At 41.4% G+C, this 24,205-nt stretch overlaps 1 protein-coding gene across 12 annotated transcripts in view; it reads right to left on the bottom strand.

Annotated features, from left to right (window-relative positions):
* Window positions 1-23,718, bottom strand: part of HDAC4 (histone deacetylase 4) — a 247,008-nt gene extending 223,290 nt beyond the window's left edge. For 3 of the 12 annotated variants that reach the window (XM_061607759.1, XM_061607767.1, XM_061607770.1), the window contains exons 1-2: window positions 23,504-23,718; window positions 5,409-5,647 (exon numbers count right to left, since the gene is read on the bottom strand). In XM_061607759.1, the coding sequence (XP_061463743.1) occupies window positions 5,409-5,430 (22 nt within the window). In that variant the 5' untranslated portion in view covers window positions 5,431-5,647; window positions 23,504-23,718. The other 9 variants (XM_061607766.1, XM_061607769.1, XM_061607760.1 and 6 more) reach the window with 8 other exon arrangements.
* Between the last annotated feature and the right edge of the window lie 487 nt (window positions 23,719-24,205).

The following is a 24,205-nucleotide window of genomic DNA, read 5'->3' as shown; positions in this document are numbered from 1 at the left end:
GAAGTATGTGAAGAGGAACACACACCCCCATGCTAAGAAAATACGGAGAAGGGGGCAGGATGGCTTGCCAGACAGCAAGATGAGATGCTTAATTCTGCCGCTCTCCCTCAACCAGGACTTAATTCAATTCAGATGACAAAAATTCAAAATGATTTTTAAGGAATCACCCTGACGAGCATGTCCTCACATCCATTTCATGGTCATTAGCCAAACTACCCAGATTCCAGGATGAGCCTGAAATTGAATCTAACATATCAGAGCTATCAGACACAGATACCGACACTGACATGGAGCACAGTGGGGGAAAGGCTGCGAAGAGCAGAAAACTGACAAATGAAGCTGCATTGAAATTGATAAATATACCAACAGACTCCGCAAAGCAATGTCACACTAGAACCTTTAGAGTCAAAGATCTCTACCATATCCTTACAGTTACCAGACACTACAAAAACAACTAATGAAGCCCTGAATCTAGGGCTGGCGCTGCAATCTGAAGTAATGGAACTCAAAATGGTGACTATGGACCTAGATTACTATTTGGCAGACCAGGAGGACTGTAGGAGCAGTATTTGTTAGCATGGGATCCCATCACATGAGGAAGAAGCAGACATGGCAGATTTCCTAGCTACCTGGTTGAATACCTTGCAGCTTGGATTCATGGTATCAGCTGAAGACTTTGAAACAGCCCATCAAATGTTGGGACCCTGCACTGTCTTGGAGTAGCACCCCAAGAAAGGTGACCCCTATACTTTTTGCCTCACTATATGCCCCCAAGAGAAGGAGACAATAGATGTTTTTAAAGGATATTTTCAACAAATGACAAGCTTTAAGAAGAGCATGCTAATTTTAGATGGTGACTCTGATGCAGTGATAGATGTGAAGCTTGACAGGAGTAGAAGGAATGCTAGACAGATCGAAAGTAAAACATAAAGAATATAATTTGATTGATGTATGGAGGGAGCAGAATCCCTCAGAGATTTTATGTTCTTCTCCCAAAAGTACAAGTCACATTTCCACAACAATTATATCTTGGTTACTAGGGATATTTGGAGCAAGGTGGGGGAAGCAAACATAGGCACAGCAACACTGTCTACACAACAGTCTCCCTTCTTTTAAATAGGGATAACCTTCATGATCAATCATTTGCTTGACACTTGCCAGTACAATTAGTGGCTCATAAACACATTTGTGACATCCTAATGGGCAGTGTAGCATCCTATTTTGCCACCCATGACACCCCTGAGGTTCGACGAGTTGTTTGGGATGCTATGAAAGCAGTTTTGAGGAGGCAATGTATTAAAGAAATTAGCATTTTGAATAGACAACATACAGCACATCAGGCAGCTGTAATTTCTGAAATTAATCATCTGGATGAAGAATATAAGGGAATGGGTAGTTTGAGGATTAATAAATTTTTAACAGGCAAAAGAACTGAGATACAAGCTCTGGAAGGTGGTAAGATACAAATAGCATTAGCATATATGAGGAGTAGATACGATGAATTTGGCAACAAAGGATCAAAACTATTAGCAAATGCAATTTTTAAAAAGGAAACGAGGAATCTAATCAAAGGGATTACGGATGAAATTGGTAAACCCTGTTTGAAAACTATTGACATTTCTGTGGCATTCATAAGATTTTATGAAAATTTATATGAAATGGATAAGCTGGACCACAGTAATAGTGAAACCTACCTAACTAAATAACTAACGGTTAGACAATTGTCATTAGATCAAAGTGCTGTGCTAACAGAAGCAATTTTGGAACAGGAAATCAACGAAGTGATACCTAAACAAAAGAATAGAAAACTCCAGGATTGGATAGACATGGGGGAGAATTTTATAAATCCTTCAAAAATCTTCTGATAACCCAAACTTGCTAAAATTATGTAATTCTATACAATGCGGTGGACGTCCCATATATGTGGAGGGAATTGGGAATAGTAGTCTTGCTAAAGCCAAGCACGGATCCGCTACAGTTATTGTTATTAACTATAACAATAACAATGACAATAATAATAAATCCCACCCTTCCCAGTAAGAGCCCAGGGCAGCAAACAAAAGCCCTAAAAACACTTTAAAACATCATAAAACAAACTTTCAAATATATTAAAACAAAACATCCTTAAAAACATATTAAAACAAGACATCTTTAAAACATTTTTTAAAAAAGCTTTAAAAACATCTTTAAAAAAAAGTTTAAAAACAATTCCAACACAGACACGAAGGTACTATTGCCCCATTTCACTTACAAATGTGGATACCAAACTATTTACCTCCATCTTAGTACAAAGATTAACACATTTACTGGCACCCTCATAGACCTCGATCAATCTGGGTTTATTCCTCAATTAGATGAGTCTAAAACCAAATATATTCAGCAAATGCCTCTAAGCAAAAGATGATGTTGATGATAGCCCTAAAGATATCAAGGGACAACAGGGTGGAGCGAGTGTTTCTTAAGAAACTCATATAGAGAATGAAGTTTGGAAAGAAATTTAAATACTTTTTGCAATGCCTTTACTCTGCCTTCTCGGGTAGGATTCAGGTTAATGGCCATGATCTTTCCCCTATTCACACAGAATGAGGCACAAGGGTGTCTACTGTCACATCTACTCTTTGCAATCATTATTGAAGCAGTGGCGCTCCAAATTAGATCAGACCCAGCTATGGTAAGGATGCGAATGGGGAATGGCCAGCACATCATTAACCTGTTCACAATTACATTCTTCTTTCCGTGAGCAATGCTCATAGGACATTATGGCCTATCCAAACTATATTTGAAGGTTTCAGATCTGTAACAGGGCTGGAAATAAAATGGGCAATGTAAAAAAAATTATGTTAACACTCCTTTAGAAGACCAATTACAGATACAAGGGTGATCAGGTCTCAAATTATGCATGGTAGTTTTAAGTACTATGGAATAATTTGATACAGAGGATTGCAGGCAGCTGAAAACAAAGAACCTTGACAGGGTGACCAGGGAAATAGCAAATGAAATGCGTTCCTGGTGACATTTAGCTTTATCTTGGTTTGGAAATGTGGCAAAATGTCTCTCCTTCCAAAATTGCTCTTTATCTTCCAGGTATTACCAATAGAGATCCTGGAAATGGCAGGGCAATACAGATAAATTTATTCATACGAGTAAATGATGTCGTATCACTAAGGACACACTATATAGCCATAAATCTGATAGGAGATGTGGGAGACCCAGATGCCCATCTTATTACCAAGCATGTCTCTTGAAACAATTACTTCACATCATCAGAGGCACAAAGTCTACAGCTTGGGTAGACGCAGAACTAGGGTATAACCCTTTTGAACACAGAGCTATACCTTTTAAGACTTTGAATAAGGTACAGCTGCAAACCACTGAGAATCCCTTCCTATGGTCCACTATGCCAATTTGTTGCAAATCGGTTAAAAAGGTAGCCCTGCAAGAATTGCCCCTCATCCCGCTTTAAATATAATGATAAATTGCAGCTACAGACCAGTGGCAAATGTTCCATATCTCGGCAAGATCTTGGAACGAGTGGTTGCTGACCAGCTCCAGGCGCTATTGGATGAAACCGATTATCTAGATCCATTTCAATCGGGTTTCAGGCCCGGTTTCGGCACTGAGACGGCCTTGGTCGCCCTGTTTGATGATCTATGTCGGGAGAGAGACAGAGGGAGTGTAACTCTGTTGATTCTCCTTGATCTCTCAGCGGCTTTTGATACCATCGACCATGGTATCCTTCTGGAGAGGCTTGCGGAGTTGGGAGTTGGAGGCACTGCGTGGCAGTGGTTCCGCTCCTACTTGGCAGGCCGTCTCCAGAAGATAGTGCTTGGGGAACATTGCTCGACACCGTGGGTACTCCAATGTGGGGTCCCGCAGGGTTCGATTTTGTCTCCCCTGCTTTTTAACATCTATATGAACCCGTTGGGTGCGGTCATCAGGAGTTTTGGAGTGCGTTGTCACCAGTACGCTGATGACACGCAGCTCTACTTCTCCTTTTCATCTTCCTCAGGTGAGGCGGTCAATGTGCTGAACCGTTGCCTGGACGCGACAATGGACTGGATAAGAACTAACAAACTGAGACTCAATCCTGATAAGACTGAGATGCTGTTGGTGGATGGTTTTTCCAATCAGATGGTGGATACATATCCTGTCCTGGATGGGGTTACACTCCCCCTAAAGGAACAGGTTCGTAGTCTGGGAGTCGTTCTAGACTCTTCCCTGTCACTTGAGGCTCATGTAGCCTCGGTGGCACGGAATGCGTTCTACCAACTTTGATTGGTAGCCCAGCTACGTCCCTACCTGAGTAAGGAGGATCTTACATCAGTAGTACATGGTCTGGTAACCTCACATTTGGATTACTGTAATGCGCTCTACGTAGGGCTACCTCTGAAGACGGTTCGGAAGCTACAGCTGGTGCAAAATGCGGCGGCCAGACTGCTAACAAGAACGAAGCGGTCTGACCATATAACACCTGTTTTGGCCCGCTTGCACTGGCTTCCAATACGCTTCCGGGCCAAATTCAAAGTGTTGGTATTAACCTATAAAGCCTTATACGGCGCGGGACCTCAATATCTGTCAGAACGCCTCTCCCGCTATGAACCGGCTCGTACACTACGGTCTGCTACGAAGGCCCTCCTCTGGGTCCCGACTCATAGGGAGGCCCGGAGGGCAGTGACAAGATCAAGGGCCTTCTCAGTGGTGGCCCCCGAACTATGGAATAGTCTCCCCGAGGAGGTTCGCCTGGCGCCGACACTATCATCCTTTCAGCGCCAGGTTAAAACCTTTCTCTACTCCGAGGCATTTTAATTTTTTGTTAATGATTGTAATGTTTGTAATTTGATTTTAGCCTTTGCTGTTTTTAGATTGTGAAATTTGATTTTAGACTGATGTTTTTGTATTATATTGTATTTTATTGTATCTATGTTCACCGCCCAGAGAGCTATTGCTAGTCGGGCGGTATATAAGTTTTAAAAAATAAATAAATAAAATAAATAAATAAATATGTTTAAACTTTAAACATCATGATGAACGAGAACTCTGCACTTTGCACTTATCCCTGTTAAATTTCATTCTGTTGTTTTCAGCCCAATGCTCCAGCCTCTCAAGATCCCTTCAAATTTTGTTTCTGTATTAGCTATCCCTCCCATTTTTGTATCATCTGCAAATTTGATTATGCATTCCCTGCACCTCCTCATCCAAGTCATTAATAAAAATGGAACAGAAATCTAGATCCCAGGTCCTTTTGCATGTCTACATCTCTTGTTCTTTACTAGACACTGAACACAATTCAGAGAATGTAGGTTCCCGAACTTGCTCCAAACTGTATAAGTAGCCTTTAGATTCACATTATCTAGCACTTCTACTTTTCCACGTTTGATTCCTGAAAAAAAATGACTTTTTCATCTTACCTGGATGGCTTTGAGAACTCATTGCTAGCAGAATTTAAATGAGTATGAGAAAGAGAGGTTAGCTTCCAACAGACAACAGGCTTGAAGAGCTTCAGCGCTCCAACAGAACATAGGACGTATTTTCAGGAGACAGATTCATAGCCACCAGATAAACTCCAGATCAGAAAGACATTCTATGTGGTAAAGCAATGTAATCCAGCAGGATGGTAGACTATTCAAGTTGTTTTCAAAATGTGACTCTGTAAAGAAAAAAAGTCTTATGAATTAGGTTTTTTACATAAAGTGTTCATGTTTTGATTCATTGTGAATCAAATTACATTTTAAGACACAACATGTCATTAGATACCGATCATTTGCATTGCTCCCTAACATCTCTTTTCCTGCCTCCTGGTGCCTCAACCTCTCTAGACATGTGCAGGTGTATTTCTGCATAATTCTACATAATTACATAAACCTCTTGTTTTTGTACCAAAGTAGCACATTTCAAAATGACACTTCATAGGGAGGCTTTGAGATGACTGTATATGACTAGTGGATATGAGAAGTCTACAAATCACTCTTAATACTTGCTGCAACTCCCTAAAGAAAAGAAAAATCTATTCATTAGCTTAAAAAATCTATTCATTAGCAGATATTCATGCTCTGACAAATCTTTCTGAACAAAAGATTCTCACCAATGTGAATACATTCAGTACTGTTTCTTTGCAAAGATCCAAGTCTAGACTGGAAGCAGGAAAGCCAAACATCAAAAATGTAAGTTGCAGTTACATGTGGAACAACTTTCCCCTGCTCTAGTTTCATTATCTTTGAGTTCCTCACATTCTGCTCAAGATCTAGTTCCAGGTGTGAGGTAACCTTTCCTTGAGTTTGCAGTTTAAGATTAGATGAAACCAATAAGGCAAACATTGGAGAGTGCTCTCTATCGCAACCCAACTACTTTGTCTTCATTGCTCTTAATTGTGCCTTGAATTTTCTATAGTGCTTAGAACTGCGATTTTCAGGACCCACACGATCTACAATAATAGTTGCTACTACTGAATTTTCCACAGTGCCTTCTGTAGGGACTGGCCATGTGATCCAGCAGGGCTGAAGTCACCACCCATCAGCTGATTCACCGTGAATTCAAAACAGCTTTCTGCAAAGATCAGCTGTGCAATCAAGTTCCCCAAGACGAACTCAGCTGTGTAGCCAATCTAGCCATATCTCTATCTGCCCCACAATGTTAATTTGCCTGAAAATTACTTGGCTGTTCTGGGCCAAATTTGGCCCATGGACTGGAGGTTCCCCATACCTGTTCATAGGATGCACTCCATGGGAGAAGGAGGAGGAATTTCCTCCTACCCACCCACAGCACCCTAAAAAGCTCATTTGGAGGTTTGGGGGATGTTCCAGTATAGCATGAGAGGCAGCATTGGGAACTGCAGAAAAAAGGGAGGGAATCTGCAAAGATTACCTTCTGTAGTTCCTCTAATCAACAGGATTCTGCAATGGATCAGAGTCTCTTCTGTTTATCAAAGGGCATTTCTGGATCCAGCCTGTCATGGGCCCCAAGGAAAATCTTTGGCAAGGTGAGGAGAATGGAGAAGGGGTTATCAACATTGGGGAGGACATTGCCAACACTGATGAAGGAAATGAGTGGATAACAGAGGATGTGTCTCCAGAAGCCTTAAAGCTGGCTGCTGAGTTACTAAGGAAGCCTCACACAGCCTTTCCTTGTCTCAGCTGGCTGGTGAGGATTCTCTTCAGGCACCAATGCCAAGGGTAACCGAAAAAGAGATAAGTGCTAACAAAAACATTGGAATTTCTCAGGAAAAGGAAAAGGAAAGCAACTCAGCAGAGTCAGAAACTGGCATTTCTCCAAGGTCACAGAGGATAGAACAGAGACAGTTACAAGTATCCCAATTTCATTCACCACCATCCCGTTGTAGCCCACACCTTGCATCTCATGCTGAAAGGAGCCTGAATTATTAGTGTCAAGCGCTCACCCTATTTCTTTATATAAGAAGTAGCACTCTTTGTATTTGATGCTGCATATTGCTTCCAATGTCTAGTATGTCTGTTCCTGTTTGAATCCTGGTGTAGGACTAGGATGAGATGCTAGGTCCCTGTTCTGATTTCTGGAATAAAGCTATATGCAGAAAAAAACAGTCTGAGTCCTGAGTCTGCTTCTCTGCTTGGGAGCTAAGATGCAGTCCATAGTTATTTTGATACTGAACATCATTTCAGGAGCCTTCAGGCAGAACACATTATAAATCAATTCAGTGCAGCACTTTCTCAGGAACTTAGACTGAAATGTAAAGGTAATTACCAGATAATTTTTCTTACAACTAATTGTGTATGCCCTCATAACCATTCTTGTTTATGATTAATATCAAATTCTAGAAAACCTAACTTTCAGGAAATGTGCTCTTCTTCTCAAGACCCAGGCAAAGTGCACCGTATCTATTATGCTTTTATATAACAGTCACATTCCAGTATTTACATGCACAAAGTTTAAGAGATTTTTCAATGTTGTGCTACGCATGTTTGCAGCCAATAACAGTTGTTCATTCTGCTATTTTAAGCTCTTCTTGGTTGCATACCACTTTTTTTTAACCATAGTATGTTGTCAATCCATTAATTCTCTCAACACCAGCACTCCATTTTATATCTTTGTTTTCAAATTTGTCTCTAGAGAAACTCCAGTGATTCACTGATTTCCACCAGCATTACTGTTTTCTTGGCTGAGTGGCCTTCTTGTCTTTCAATCCTAGTCAGTGTTTGCCAATTTGTTCATACCTAAACCTTTCCACTTGTTTCATTCCTTTTCTGCAGGATCTGGCTGATATTTAAAGAGAGCATGAAGCTATCCATCTTATTTCCCACATCTACTTGTTGTAAAGCTGCTCGTTCAGTTTTTTGGGATTTTTTTTTTTGTTCCTTCCATTTGTCCTTCCATTTTATAGCTTTAAAGGGCTATCTCATCTTTAGAGTGCATATACTCACTTTCCTTATATTAGCATATTTTGGTTTCCTTGAGCCTAAGTAAGAGAGCAGAGACTGCGAACTGGTTTCTAAAGTAGTCATGAATCCCCTACTGGTTCAACATCTCTTAGTTAAGCACTTCTAGAAACCTGGAGCCAAAGAATAAGCTGAGTAGTTCAAGTAGAGGAATATGCTGCTGCCCAAAATGTAGCAGCAAAGATAGACGTTCCCATATGAATCCATAAATTCTCTCTCTAGATGAGGTATGATGAACCTTTGGCCCTCCAGATGTGGCTGAACAACAACTCCCATCATGTCTGGCCACTGGCCATTCTTACTGGGGCTGATGGGAGTTTGAGGGCAGAAAAATAAGACAAATTCATCTAATTTTTTAGAGTAGGCATGGGAAATATTTGGCCGTCCAGCTGTTGCTGAACTAAAACTCCCATGAGCCCCAGCAAGCATGGCCAATGGCCAGGGATTATGTGAGTTTTAGCTCAGCAACATCTGGAGGGGCAAAGATTCCCCACATCTGCTCTAAACAATTGTCTTATTTCCCTGCCTTTAACAATACGTATCTTACAACCTTAACAGGGCCACTTTGTTATTAAATTATTTTACATTTACAAACTTGCATACTCCTGTGTAGAAGATCCCCTAAGAAGACCACTATCGTATTTTTGGGTGACCCCATTTTACTTTCAAGCTGATAAACTCAGGTGGTCAAGTGCCTATTAAAAGGAAGACTATAAAACAGTTTTTAGAAGTATATCTGTAAAGGAATTGTTTTTCATATCTATATCAGCCTTCCACATGTTTTGACTACAACTCCAATCATCCATGACCATTGGTCATGCTGGCTGGGGTTGATGGAAGCTGTAGTCCAACATCATCTAGAGGGCACCAAGTTGAGGAAGACTGATCTATATTTTCAACCAGACAACAGTAATCAGACTGTTGGTATACTCCCTTTTAAACCCCTTCCAATCATGACTGGCAACTTCTAACATAATTCCAAATTTTATCAGAAACCATAGAAAAACTATGTAGTTTTCACAGAATAACAGAGCCATTTCAACATACTGTGCATCTAACAAGCACAGAATAAATGGTTCAAGACAAGAACTGTGTGTGGTTGGTTATTTATTGATAGAACTGAATTCTGTGTTTGATTTTAGCTGTCATACTGAACTTTAACATGCTCAATAACGTCTTTGAAGCGAGGGAAGTAAAATGAGAAATCAGTGAGCATTTAAAGTTACTATTACCAAAAAAAAAAAAAGAACTTCAAGTATTAGCAAACTCCACATAAATTAAGCAGAATATATGATTAGCCATGGGATCTTTGGTTGGTGCTATAGAGCAACACATATTAATTCTGTATGTTTTTTGAGCTTGTCCCACAATGTATCTTTTCTGGATTGCAATCTTAAATCTGAACATTGAGATGACAGGTCATCAAGTATGTAGAGACAAGAAGTGTGCAGTGTTGTTAAAGGATTCTTAATTAGACTGCACTAGACATGACCATGACCCTACTGATCACCATTAAGATATATGTTGAAAGCAAGCGGAAAAAGAAATCCATGCTTCCAATTTCACAATGGTACGTCAGAATTTTGAACACTGCTATTTTAACAAAAAATGACTTTATAGAAATTATCTTATTTCAGAGAAATGAACAAGCATGGGGAAATGAACTTTATTTGTAATGTTCTGGAAAATGTCAGGATAATATTAGGCCATATATTTTCTTATCACTGCAATACCTTTTGCTTTCTTTAACACATATTTGAAAATGTTTTCTACTTTAATATTGTTTTAAAAGTTATAAATCATACTATAAGTACCAACTTCTTCACAGTACTCATCTGTTCTCACTACCACTCTGGACATCTTGCTGAGCAAGCTACTCCTCAATTACACTCCCCAAGTTTACAGTTAGAGGCCATGGCCAAAAGCATGGGTCTGCTGCCCCTTTGTACACGTGGAGCCCCTTCATCCGATTAACACATAAAGGGAGTCAAGTCCATCGAGAATGGCGATTCCAAAGCTTTTTGGAGAAGCTTTTCGCACTGCTCAATTATTTTTACTGAAAGCACCAATCTGAACATAGAGCATCTCACCTTTCTCTGAAGGGCCTTGGTAAACTCTTCTGAGAGTGCAGTCTAGATATTTCAGATTCACAAACAAACCCACATCCATGATATTTTCTCACATAGAAACCTGTTTATTCTCAACTTCTCAGCACACCTGTATTCTCTAGTTTTTTTAAACCAAACAAATGGACACTATACAGCAGCACAGCACTAACCAGTGAGAAATACAATGTCACAATTGCAATATGCATTCTAATCTGCATTCAACTCATCCTTAACAGAGACATGACTAGCATTAATATTTTCGGTGCCTGGACCAGTCAGACCTACTGTAAGTACCATAGTACTTTTGTTTTTTTCCCCAACAACAGATTGCCTCATGTGGCCTGACCTACTCTTTACATTTGCTTCTATAGCTCGCATTTTTGTATTCAATTAATATTCATCATCATCATCATCATCACTGTTTATTTGTATGCCACCTTTCCATAACAATTTATGCACAAGGCGGCTCACAACATGAACAGAAAAAAGTTACACAACTCACTGTAGGAAATAAATTCAAATAGTCAATAAGTCATTAAAAACACACAATCAACATCATATAAAACATACAATCAATTGATACATCCTTATAATTCCTAACAAAATCCAACAATAAAATACAGAAGCATAATCCCAATAACAGCAAAACGAAAAACCAACCATCAGAAATTAAAGTTTTACCCAAACAGAAGCCCCTAAACACCACCCCACAGTAGGGTTGCCAGGTTCAGGGCCTGGCAACCAAGAGGTCTTCTGTATCTTTAAAAGTTGTGCAAGGGGAAGGGAGAATTACACCTTGTGGGTTTTCTCATTACAGGGTTGCAAGAACACCTGCACTTGGCTGACTTTCTCTTCTCCTAAAGATACAGGATCAGTCTCAGGCCCTGAGCCTGGCAACCCTATCCCACAGTCAAGGTGGTCTCTGGCATCTTCAGGTAGTGATACCTTTTACAGCTGCAGTCAGTCAAGGCCCCACCCTTCCAGGCCAGGTGGAAAGAGGCCAGGAAGCAGGGAGAGGGTCTTATAGCCAAGATGGTCAATATTGTTCAATCAATGCAGAGAACAACAACTGGAATCATTGTTCAAACCTATTAACTATTCAGATAGAGCAACATTCACCAACAACACATCCTTCCACTATGCAAGACATTGTAGCATAAACAAATTTCTGGTTATCAAATTTCTGGTTTCTTAACAGTCTCTGGCTATTTCAAAGAAAAGGTGCTGTAGTTCAGTTTAGGGGCCTGGAAAGTGGATCACGATCTACTTGCAGACCTCCAGATATTTGCGGTAAATTAGTAAGGGTTTCAGGTTTCTCTTTTCTTTTTAAACAATAGTAACAACAACAACAAAGGTTTCCCTCTCTAAACTAGGATACTGAAATTAAGAAAGAAGATTCTAGAAGATTTGAGTGAGAGAGGACTGTGAGGTTGGGTTCTGGTACTGAAAGCAAATTCCTGGGAATTCTAAATCCCTGGCCATTCCTCTCCCCCTCCCCGAAACACACTCACAAGCCACTATTTTGAAAGAGGCTACAATTGGTGGGCATTGGGATTCTAGTAAAAAACAAAGTTGATCTTGCAAACCTGAAGTCTGCTCATACCTGCTCAAATTTATTGCGGGGAAAGCTATGGTGCTCTGATGGTCTGCAAATCAAAAAAGATTCTGGCAAATATATAGCAACTATAGTCTGAAAGTCTAAGTATTAAAAAGACTAGGCCATTCTAGAAGGTTGCCTCACACCAATTTTGACTGCACCAAAACAGAGCTAAAACTTAATCTCTTCTTGCTGGGGTGGCATTTTAGATTTCCAAATGTAGCACAGTGAACGTTGCCATAGCTACAGTAGAATTCTACAATAACTTTACTGCCTTGCAATGGCCTGATGCCTGTATACAAGCAGCTGAGCTTACTTAATTTGCCACCCTTTTAAAGTGTCAAGCTCAAGATCAGCAACCTACTTTTGATCCTGGATTTTTGCCCCCAGATTTTTTTCTAATGAAGTTCCCTAACAAAACTTGGGTTGCCAGTATCAATAAATACAGAGCATTCATCCCAGAAACTAGACCAGGCAGACTAAGGCTGCAACATTATACCCACTTACCTGGGAGTAAGCCCCACTAAGATGTAGGGAAGTTACTTCTAAATATGTGTGCAAAACATAGAAAGAGCAATGGCAAACAAGCCTAGCACATACTTCAGGTTCCAGAGAATGGGGATGCAGACAACCAAAGACACTGAAAAATATGGGAGGCTCCCATTAGCACCCCAGAACCATCTCTTAAAGCAGAACAGAGACTCCACCATCGGGTACTCCTCAGTACCAATAATGCATAAGAAAGACAGAGTCACTCGATTGGCTCTGCTGAAAGATCAGTTCCATTTGCCTCCCCATCTCCCTAAACTGTTTCTTACCGGTTGTTCATTGCAAGAACTACTATGTAAGAACTGGTGCCTGAGTTTCCTAGTTCTTTAGTGTTGCATCTTTTAAACTTGCAGACAGGTACTGTCTTGCCTTTATTATCTTATGTAAGCTGCTCTGGGAGCTTTTTCCGGTGAAGATCTGAATAAAAATATTCTGATAAATAAGTAAAATGCATCAGTAACAAGTAGATCAATCCAGGTAATCTTACCCAATAAGAGTTACTTAAATAGATCACTACTATAAAAGCCTTTACTGGTGTATTTTGTGTGCAAGTATTTCCACAATGGAACTATGGATTTGGGTCCATTGAAAAAAATGTACCACATATTAAGAGACAGCAGCTACCGTCTCCTTGCTCTATTGTGGGGTTCACAAACTCCAATTTGTTTACATTAATAGGGTATCAACGGAAAGCCCAGAGTTTCTAAGCAGTACTTAAAATTTGACCAGTGTTGCTCATGGCCCTTGGAATTCCAATTCTAAGGTCTTCCAAGTTCTCTCAGCACTCTACTCTTCCTCAGCCTAGGATGCCCAGATCCTCCATGATATCAAGTAAATAAGCCAAAGGCTATCTAGAGAGGAAGGGCAAGCAAAGAGATCAGACTTAAAGAAGAATACAGACAAAAGCCAAGGCCATAAAGATGATAAGACCGTTGCTAGTTCTGATGTAAAATGACATCAGAAATGTATAGAAGACATCAGACAAAATTGTACTGTAATTATTGTTGCCACGGTAGTGAAGTGACTCATGAGAGCACCAATGTAAACCAAGTACCTTACAAAACCATCACTTTCCTCTAAGGAGCTGCTCGGTTGAAAAGAAAGTAATCAAGTATGCCTCATTCATACCCACTAAGTGATCAACAATTCTGATGCTAATAAGCCCCAAATCAACATCCTCTGGTCCTGTTATATAGCTGCAAATGTAAGGCAAATCCATGCAGTGCCAGATTAGAATATGACAACCAAAAAGCCATGATATTAACTCAGAATGCAACTTTAACAACACATTCATACAAAGCTGTATTCAAAGGGTTACTCTAAATCTCTGCTGACAAATTCCAACACAAAATTCATTGATTAATTCCAAATAATAAAGCTCAATTAGTGTTAACGGAGTTTTATTTTTAGAAGAGTTTATAAACTAATCCGATTCCCACTTTTCCAAATGCCACCACATGTCTTTCTGCGATGCATCAGAAAGTATTAATACTCCATTACCGCAAGACCTAAAATTCAGACAAAGAAATTCTTTACAAGATTGCTACATACTAAAAACAAGCACATTTCACACTTTCACTGCACAAAATATTAATTTTAAAACATAATAAAAACTAATGGGGAGAAACACCAGTCTCAGGATATTCAGTATGTGGTATAGCGGTTAGACAAGGGCTGGGGAAGCCTGAGTTCAACCCCCCCCTCCCCTGGTCATAAAGCTCCACTATGTGAATGTGAGCCAATCACTATTTGTCAGACTAACAAACCTTATGGGTTGTGAGGATAATATGGGAAATGGCAAAGGGCATTATGTGTTTTAAAATTGTTGTAACCTGCTCCGGGACCTCTGGGTGAAGGGCAGGTAATAAATTCTAATTCTAGTAATAGTAACAATGTATGCCACCTTGAGCTCCTTAAATGAAAGGCAACATAAATGAAATAATATATAAATAAAACAGTGCCATATATACATATTGGATAGTTTAACTGTTTTTGTTAAAATAATCTAGTGTGATTTTCTAAAAGACAGCTATTACTATAGTTAATGTGTTTGTCTGCAAATTATAGCTAGCAAAATTAACACAGCTTTGAAAAATGGGGTGAATTGGCCCCCTATCTCAAATCCAAACATGGTGTGAACGTAGCAGTGCGGCAGGATCGTATGTGCATGACCCACAGCACACACTGTGTAACATGTTTCATGAAGCAGACACATGCAATTCTTATGTACTGTTCTCTCACCCCTTTTTCTAAAGTAGACAGATTATGGTAATCAGGCATCGAGACAACTCACCCTTTGTCTGGTATGCAAGATAGAATAGAAAGGAAGGCAGTCTACTGCCCCACCACACTCATAGCAAAACTGGTGAACCAGCCCTTAGAAGCTGTATTAAAACAAGGTTTAATAAGGCAAATGCTTCAGAAACCTTGCATGTTAAGCAAGGTTTTCAGTCACAATAGAAATCATCAGAAAGGAAGAAAACTTTTGTTATTAATACATATTTGAAGTTGGCCATCAACAAGTTAGCACAGTACAATCAACCTTTACAAATTCTGATTCAGACTGCACTCTATATCTGTGAAATGGGAATGATCATTTCAGGTGGGTGAGAGAATCAATGACATAAGGAACCTTTGCTAATTAACCACTGTGAACTTGAGACAACTTAAAAGGGCCAGAGGGCCAGTCATGACATCAAATACCTAATTGTTCGACTAGATACCTAAAGACACATGTGTCTTCCTCTATCCAAATAAGCAAAAGATGAAACTGGCAATATAAACACCCTCAAACGCTGGCCACAGAAAGCAATCAATCAACCAGCATCCAAAGAAAGAAGGACTGAGCTTGAACAGGAAGAAAATCATAAGGGTCTCCGCCTACCAAAAAAACAAAGCAAAGCACAGAGGAGAGAGCAGCTGATAAACCAGAGCCTAAGAAATGAACACTTACTATACCCATTAATGGGAATTGGCAAGTAAAACCTAACATGTCAGTGTCTTACAAGAAAAAGCACCACAGAGGACAGTCCTTCTCAGCCAACTAACAGCAGAAGAGCCAGAACCAACACAAGATCTGTGCAAGGAAGTACTGAAGGCAGAAATCAAGTGATCTTGTCCCCAAAATGAACAAGAAATGACACACAGTATTATGACGGAATAAGAGAGCATGAGCACACAGAATGGCAGTGTGGCCAACAGAAGCCTGGAACTCAGGAAGGGGTTATGGAAGAGACCAATAAGATCTCAGCCCATCAGGAAATGTACCCAAATCCCACATGTTAGAATAGCAAGTTGATGGGGAAAGTACAAGCAGGCCCTTCATTAAAGTGAGTCTTTAGTCTTACTTAGATGAGAAAGAACTAAGAGTGGTAATTCTCCATAGTTCATGTAAGCAGAGAGACTGGGTTGCCTTTTTTTTGTCCAACTCCCACGGACACAGCAGTACACTAAGGTTTATGGCACAGTTGCAGTTAGAGCCATATTACACCACACGAGCCTTGTTACAAATGCAGGAGAACTCTTTGTCACTTCTTTCTAGTTGACATATGGATAAGGACTGCCTTCAAGTCAATCCTAACTTATGGCGACCCTATGAATAGGGTTTTCATGGTAAGTGGTTTACCATTGCCTTCCTCTGAGGCTGAGAGACAGTGACTGACCCAAGGTCACCCAGTGAGCTTCATGGCTGTGTGGGGATTCGAACCCTGGTCTCCCAGGTCGTAGTCCAACCCTCTAAAGGAGAGACAGCTGTCCAACAGAGCACAGGAATCTCAACATAGCTTGTAAATCAACACTGTCATTCAGAATTGAGGCCAAATTTGGAAAAAAGCACACACAAAACCTGCTATGAACTCAAAATAAAGAAATAGAATTTGGAAAGGGGAAAAAATGACACAAAATGTATCAACTGTCCAAGACCAGATGATTCAGCTTCTAATAGTATTCCTTTCATTTGTTCTATAATTCTCAACAATACTTTATGATTAACCAAGTTAGTATATATTGTAAGTTTATGATGTGCTCTGATATTGTCCTTGCTCAAACATAAACCACAGTTTGCTGTTATACATGAAGTAGGCCACTATAGCCTAACTTTATATTGTATTGCTTTTGAAACTGGGCAAATGTTTCCATTAACTTTTAAATTATGAGTGGCCATCTCATGAATTTTCATAAGTATCCACCTTACCTTCTGATTTCTCTGTTTACTCAATCTGCCTTAGGGGGAACACACGTGCAGTAGCTGTTTTATCTGTTGCCCATTTAAGCTCAAAGTTCTACATTTAAAAAAAACACATGGAAGTGTTTTCTGCAAGTCTGGCAAATAAGTTAAATGCCCAACAATGGAATAGGAAAAATTACACCAATGAAACCATTTTTTCTAGCAAAATTTATTCAGATGTTCATTATACACAGAAGATTTACCTATAATAGAGCAGAGCTTGATAAGTAGATATCATGGTAGTGAAAAGTCCTATTAACAACTCACATAAATTTAAGATGAGACGCAGTGGGGACTACTTGCAAAGTAAGGGATGCTTTGGTTCTTTCAAGGGTAGCAGACACAAGCACTGGGTCACATGCAATACTCCCAACTTGTCTCCCAGCTTGAGAAAGGGGGGAGCACAGTAGATATAACTGAGCAACACAATCAACACACTGCTTCTTCATGTTAAGCTATGGCGTGTTTATGACAATGGCTTACTATAACATTCGAATGAGGCCAATCTAGAATAAACAATGGGGAAACTGAGGCAGTGAAGAATTAATGTCAGCAAGTGCTACTGCACTTGGTTGTCATCATGAATGAGTATTAAGGAAAGAAGCTACACAAAAAAGGTGGATTTTGAGGAGGAATTTGAAGGAAGGGAAAGCAATAGCACCTTGTACATGTTCAAGGATGGAGTTTCACACATGAAAGCAACAAGGGAGAATGCATGAAGTTGTTGCACAGCAAGACCTTTTGGGTGGTAGATATGAAGGAGTAGAGATCAAGGCAAAGGAGACCATGAGGAACAAAAGCTGAAAATTCAGATTCATCTTGAGCTTTAAACAGAGAACAAAACAAAATTCCATAGCCATGTTAACTTGTTGCAGCAAAAGGCAAATCTTGCAGCACCCTAAATACATTCCTGTTTGTTGGATTATGAGCTTTAATAGCCAAACACCTACTTCAGACATGCGGACACCATAAACAGAAGCAGAGTTCCATACGTTCTCACAGTATTTTAATCCATGTTACGTGTAAGACTACACACACCAAATAGACCCACCTGCACTTCACACAATGATGCAGATTTGGCCTATGATATAACTTAAGCTATAACAGATATATCTGGGTTTTTTGTTTCTAAGTTATAGAAATCACTCCACAGTAAATCTTTAAAACCCTCACTGATCTACCACAATTAGTGCAGTCAAACGTAGCCTTCTTTTCCACCCATAATTAACATATATATTTAAATGAAAGTGCAACTTCTAACTTCTAATATTCCAGTAACTGAAGAATAGACCACCATAAGGGAGTTAACTTCGCATGTTAACACACATGCAAATAACAGCATTTCAATGTCACCTGACGAGCTAATAACCCATGTGGGAGTGAGTACCTGATCATTTGTGTACTGTTTATGGCCTCCCTGGGTTGCTGCTCCTGAGATAGCTGAGGTCGTCTGTGCTGGAAGAACTGGGACCCTGCCTTTTTCCCTGAGTGACCAAAGACAGTCAGCCTCTGTAAGAGATGCCACATCTTGCAGCCTCTTGCATCAGCACCTGGCTGAATCAGGGGGGCATAAATGCCTGGCACCTGAAGCTGAAAGAAAGCTGGCTTTTCCTGGTTGTCAGGCAGCGTGGGAGTGCATGTCTGGAAGCTTTTCAACTGTTCCACACAACATCAGAATCAGGTCTTTAGTGTGACAGCACCTACTCTTTGGAACTTCCTCCCACTGCATATCGGACAGGCAGCATCTCTATATGGCTTAGAAGAACAAACTGTCAATTTGAAATGCATATGATTTAGCAATATATATACACATATTAAATAAAACAACTATTGTCTTTTTGATGCCGGCTAAAGACATTCCTCTTTCAACAAGCCTTCTGCAATCTTTATCCCAGTTGGTATTGGCCTCAGATTTGAACTGATTTTAGGTATGTGTTGTTGTTTTTAACTGGTTTTATATTTCTAATTCGGTTTTTAAATTATTTTTATATATGCAATTATTTTAAATGTTTTATATATTCTGTTCTATACCTGTTGTTATATCATAAATTGCTTCAGGATGTCTCATGGGAAGTGATTTATAAATAAAATATAACAACGACTTTAAATTTAGCATATCTAATCTACCTAATGGAGTCTACATAGGTGCCTAATTTCAGATCAATTCCATAAAAATTGCCAGAGGTGCAAGTTAAAAAGTGGCCAATATTTACTCTTTTAACTCCTTTTTAAACAAGCATATCATAAATTTCATTCCAATATTGGTGGAAACTACTATTCAGGCTTGCCAAAGACAGCAGTTCTTGGTGCATTTCCTGCCCCATTAAAAGTCTACAGTTGCAATTAGTGTAAGGCAGGGCATGCACAGTGATTTTTGAAGCCTTGAAAACCTGGCTCTTCAGGCAGGCTTTTGGGATGGGCTACATTTTATTATTGTTGTTGAGATTTTTAATGTTTTAATGTATTTGTATGTTTTTATTTTGTATGTCACCCAGAGTGGCTGGACAACCAGCCAGATGGGCAACTAATAAATTAAATAAATAAATAAAAACATTTCACCAGGACTACAGTGTTTGCAGACAGAGCCAAGTGGATGCTATGTACAATGTCTATTCCTTTAGTTATGGCATATGATAATGTGGTGCAGTGGTTAGACAATGGGTCACCATTGGGGCCTGTGGGCACATTGGAAACTTGAGAAACTGCCATGGGAATCATGCACACACCCGTAACAAAAAACACATGCACACATATAGCAACCATGCACACACACTAAGACCTTAAACCACAATGCCCTCCCCCAATCCCTACCAACAATACTGGTGATATTCTCTCTGTTTCATGCACTTATACACACACCACATACTCACCCGTACAATTTGCATAGAGAAAGAGATCCTATAGAATTGAATGGGGTCTTTTTTGCACTGCATATTGCAGGTATTGGGGGGGGAGAGATCTGGATTGAGACCCTACCATGGAAAATGGGGTCTTTAACGTTTTTCTGGATTGCTAGAGCTGTTAGGCAACTATCGAAAGTGGCGAGCAGTGTGTTACAGTAGTCAGAATGTGGCTGCCCAGAAACTCTTGGCACACTCTCTTTCAGTATTTAATAACCCTGCAGTAGTAGGTCATGTGGAGAAATAACTGTGGCAACATATCCCTGAAAGATGCATGCCATGTATTTAAACAGACCAGTGGTCAACCCACTAAGCCACGCTGCCTGCCAGCTTTGCACTGTAGCACAACACTGCTTCCGTCCAAAGCAGAGAGGCAGTGAATAATGGTTAAACTGTGCTACTTTCACAAAACTGAAGTTTTTTTGGCTCTCTGAAGCTGCTGGCAACTGTACAAAAGGAAGAGGGGTGTGGTCTCAAAATTGATTTGGGGGTGCCATTCCCATGGCACCGCTTTTTTGTGGTGCTGTCTGTAACAGTTTCCTAGATTTCCAAATGTGTCCATGGACCCAAAAATGTTGGGTTTTACCAAGGTCAAGGGAGTTAGGGAGAAATGTTAAAAAGCATGGAACAGTTTGTAAATAGCCAGTAAATGGCCTGAACTGCATTTAATTTAGCTCATGTTACTTTTAAAAAAAATTAGATATGAAGTGTTCCAGTCCCTTCAAGTCATTGGGATCCACTTATCACTTAAGTCAAGCATACCCAGGGCAGTTCGCATGTCAAGGAAGGAGAAGCAGGAAACACAACAACTGAAACAACAATGAAGTAACTTTGAGGATTGAAGAGGTCAGTCTGCCAGACACAAAGAACACTGATGCAGAGAGGGTAGGGAGGGAAAATGTATACTACGCTCCTGGTCAGGCTTACTCAAAAATAAGCCTTTCTGAACACAGATGCTCCAGGCATCAAAATTCATTCACTAAATTTTCAAACAGCCACAAATCAGTTTTGCAAAACCCCATTTCCAGGCATACAAACTTATCAGACCAAAAAACAATTAACCTAAGAGCAAGCCTGCCCGAAACACATGCACTTGAAAAGCTCATTTCAAGGAAACCAAATACCTCCCCCCTTGCACCTAAAACATTTGGAGCAAAGAGGGAGAACGGAGCAGAAGTTAAAGCTATTTTGTTGTTGCTGGCCTGGTTCTACGAACTATCAATACAAGTAAGGTTGCTACTAGTGCTTTCAAAGGTAAGCATTCTGGGAGTCATGTATGGGAGTCAGCAATCACATGCTTGAATTTGATTGGTTGTGGGCATCAGTCACAGACACTCTTTATGCAAACAGCTCTTTCTCAGGTTTATTGCAAATAACCATGCCCGGATTGGCTAGGTGTTACCAATCACAAGGAACAAAAGCTATTTGCAGGATTGGCAAGTCTTGTTGCACTGCCTGAACACTGTTTTTCAATTAGAATTGCTTGAGGGGAAATTCTTTTTCTGGAAAGGGGGCACGCCACAGCATTGCAGACTCCAAGGAAGACAGACAGAGCAGAGAGTGAGTGTTTACAATGTGAGGAGGCTCCAGTCTTGGACATCACCCTGGCTCAGGCTCCATTTGAAAGTAAGGGGCCAGGGTCCTATGCAGAGGATGAAAGGTCCCCAAGCCCAAAGGAGAGTTGTCACCTCCAGCATCAGATGGAGACCTGGCCCATCCAGAGGAGTGCCTGACTACAGGCCTGGACTCCTCAGGACAAAAGGACTCTTTGGGAGTAAAGGTATGGCTGCAGGTGATCAATGGGAGTCAGCTGAGGTCTTGCCCCAACTTTTTATTCCTTTAAAAATCTGGTAAAACCTCAGTTTTTTGCTTGGCTTTTAGAGGCCAATTGTGTTGTTAGTGGGGTTTTATCACTGAAAACATATGACTGATATAAGGCAGTTTCAAATGCATCTATCATGCCAGATCAGTGGCCCAACTTGCTCAATACCGGCTAGTCCAACTTGCAAAGGTTGTTCACAGCCCTGTGTCCAATTTAAAAGAAACTTGGATAATGCGAGGATTGGGCTTATGCAAGCAAAGCTCCATTACCAAGTTATACCCAAGCTACAGGGATGAAAAGGAAATGAGAGATGGAAAAGCTGCTAGAATCAGTAAGCAAGACTCCTATATGAAGCCTGTGAAGTTAAAAGTACCTGCAGATTAACAGCAAAAATAATGAACTGTGTGTTATCCTCAGTTGACAGATGTAATCACACACATATGGGGGAGAGGGCAGAATGGATCTATAAATAGTATCTCAAGTAAGCAATGAATTGTAAAAGGCAGCAATAGGTCTGCAGAACCTAAGATAAAAACACTACGTTTTCATCCCTCCACAAAACTCTAACCTTCTTGGCTCTGCTTTAGTCTCACCCTCTCTCTGCAAGGCAGAGTTGGGCTCAGAGGTAGCAACCGGGCACACTGGATCTCACATATATATACACATACCCAGGTCGATGACCACTTTATGCATCTATGTAGGCTATAACCCACTGAAAGCTTTTAAAGCCCCTGTAGGTCTGTCAGCTTTTTAAAAAGTACCACAGTTATCTTCTTTGCTGCTAGTGTGTTTCGGTAGCACTACCACCCTCGCTCCAATAAGGTAAGAACAAAAATCACCCCACTCTAAACGGCAACAAAATCTGTTCTTACTAGGTATGGCTATCTTGAATGGGGTTTGATGCAAATAATGGCAACGAGGAACAGCTCGATGCCATTGGCTCTCACTGCGCGCCCCCAAACACCATCCCTTCCCTCTCCCACCCGGAGATAGGGGACTGACGGACACAGGCGGCTTTCAGCTCAGAAGGGAGAGAGCTTCTCCCGACCCTTCTGTCTTTCTCACCGTCTCGGCCTTTTCTTCCTTCCTCCTCGTTACCCGCCGGGATTGCCGGGCGTGGCACCGCCCAGCCTCACCCCGATGGGCGTTTCCACGCTTAGCCGCATCTCTTCCCCCGTTATACTCACCCCTCCGGCGCGTCGCTCACCTCGGCGGAGGGGGAGGGGTTTGTGCGGGACGCGAGGCGGGCGTGCTTCTTGGACCACTCGCCTCATTCACAAATATATATATATAAATATAGTCACTCCCCCCCCCGCCGCCGCCGCCACCACCACCGCCGCCGCCGCCGCAGCGGCCGAAAGGGCGGCTCCCTCCACGTACCGCCGGCGGAGACCGGGGGGTGACAAGGGCCCAGCAGGTGTCGATCAAGGGCCGCCCTTTAAGAGGAACGAGCGGCTAGAGAACCCGGCCCCACCCCCGCTTCGACCAGCTCCTGGCTCAACCACAGCCCAACGTGGGGGCATCTGGGATGATGGCTCAAAAGCACCCGCCAAGACAGCAAACGGGGCCCTGATTGGTGTTCTAAGGTGTCAGTCACCCCACAGCCCTAGACATTCTATTTTCCCCCCCCGCGCGTGCCCCCCTCAGCGGCTAGATGAGTCTCACTGAGCAAAATAAGAAAAGGCGAGAAAAACATAACACTATTTGCACACAGAGAGACGCACACACGAAAGCGACTGATCCCTTTAAGGGGCCCCCAATCACCCAAGCTAAAAACCGGAGGGCAAAAATACCCCCCCATTCCCGTTTATAGGAAAAGTGTAAATAACGACTGCAGAATAATAACTGACCCCACAGCGAGATCTGCCGGGAAGCCGTTGCGCCAGGCACTGACCTGCGTGTGAAGACAGAAGACTAAAGCTGGGACAGGGGACGAAGGACCCTCACGGTAGCCAACGTTGGTGGGGGAGGGGGAAAGACGGGCCCTTGGCGCTAGCACAGCAGTGCGCGCGCCGCCAACGGAATCAGCCCGTGACGGGACCCGCCATCTTGAAGTTTTCAGATGGAAAATCACGTGGTACAAACCACTTTTTTATTTTTTGCTTTCATAAACCAATCAGGGAGCGAGGCTATTAATAGCATCGTTTCCCTTTTTTCCCCATCTCCCCCTTTTTATTCCCCCTCCCCACCTTTCTCCCTCACCGGAAGTGGAGTGGAGGCGAGTTTTGCAGCCGCGGGCTGCATTTGGCTTATTTAGGAAGCAGGGGGCGTGTCTCTGAAGCTGTGTGAAGTCTCCGCATCTCTCGGGTCATTTCTCACACACTGAGTCACACTCACATAGACACACGCGCGTACACACACACGCACACACACGCTGGGGAAAACAAAGAGCCGCTCGGCGGTGGCAGATCACCATGTCCTCGTTCTCCTCGCTTCCCAGCTGAGAGGAACACATCCCTTCTAGATCACACACAGACAGTAAATAAATCAAAACGCGGTGTAGCCCTTTCTACACTTCACTGGTCCACTGTGATTTCGCAGATGCAGTTATGGAATCTTGGATGCTAACTGGTTTATTGTAGATTTAATACCCCTC

The sequence above is a fragment of the Rhineura floridana genome, chromosome 2, assembly GCF_030035675.1.
Source record: "Rhineura floridana isolate rRhiFlo1 chromosome 2, rRhiFlo1.hap2, whole genome shotgun sequence".
Classification (NCBI taxonomy): Eukaryota; Metazoa; Chordata; class Lepidosauria; order Squamata; family Rhineuridae; genus Rhineura; species Rhineura floridana.
Note: the sequence above shows the minus strand (reverse complement) of the source record. Positions and strands in the feature narration are given on the sequence as shown.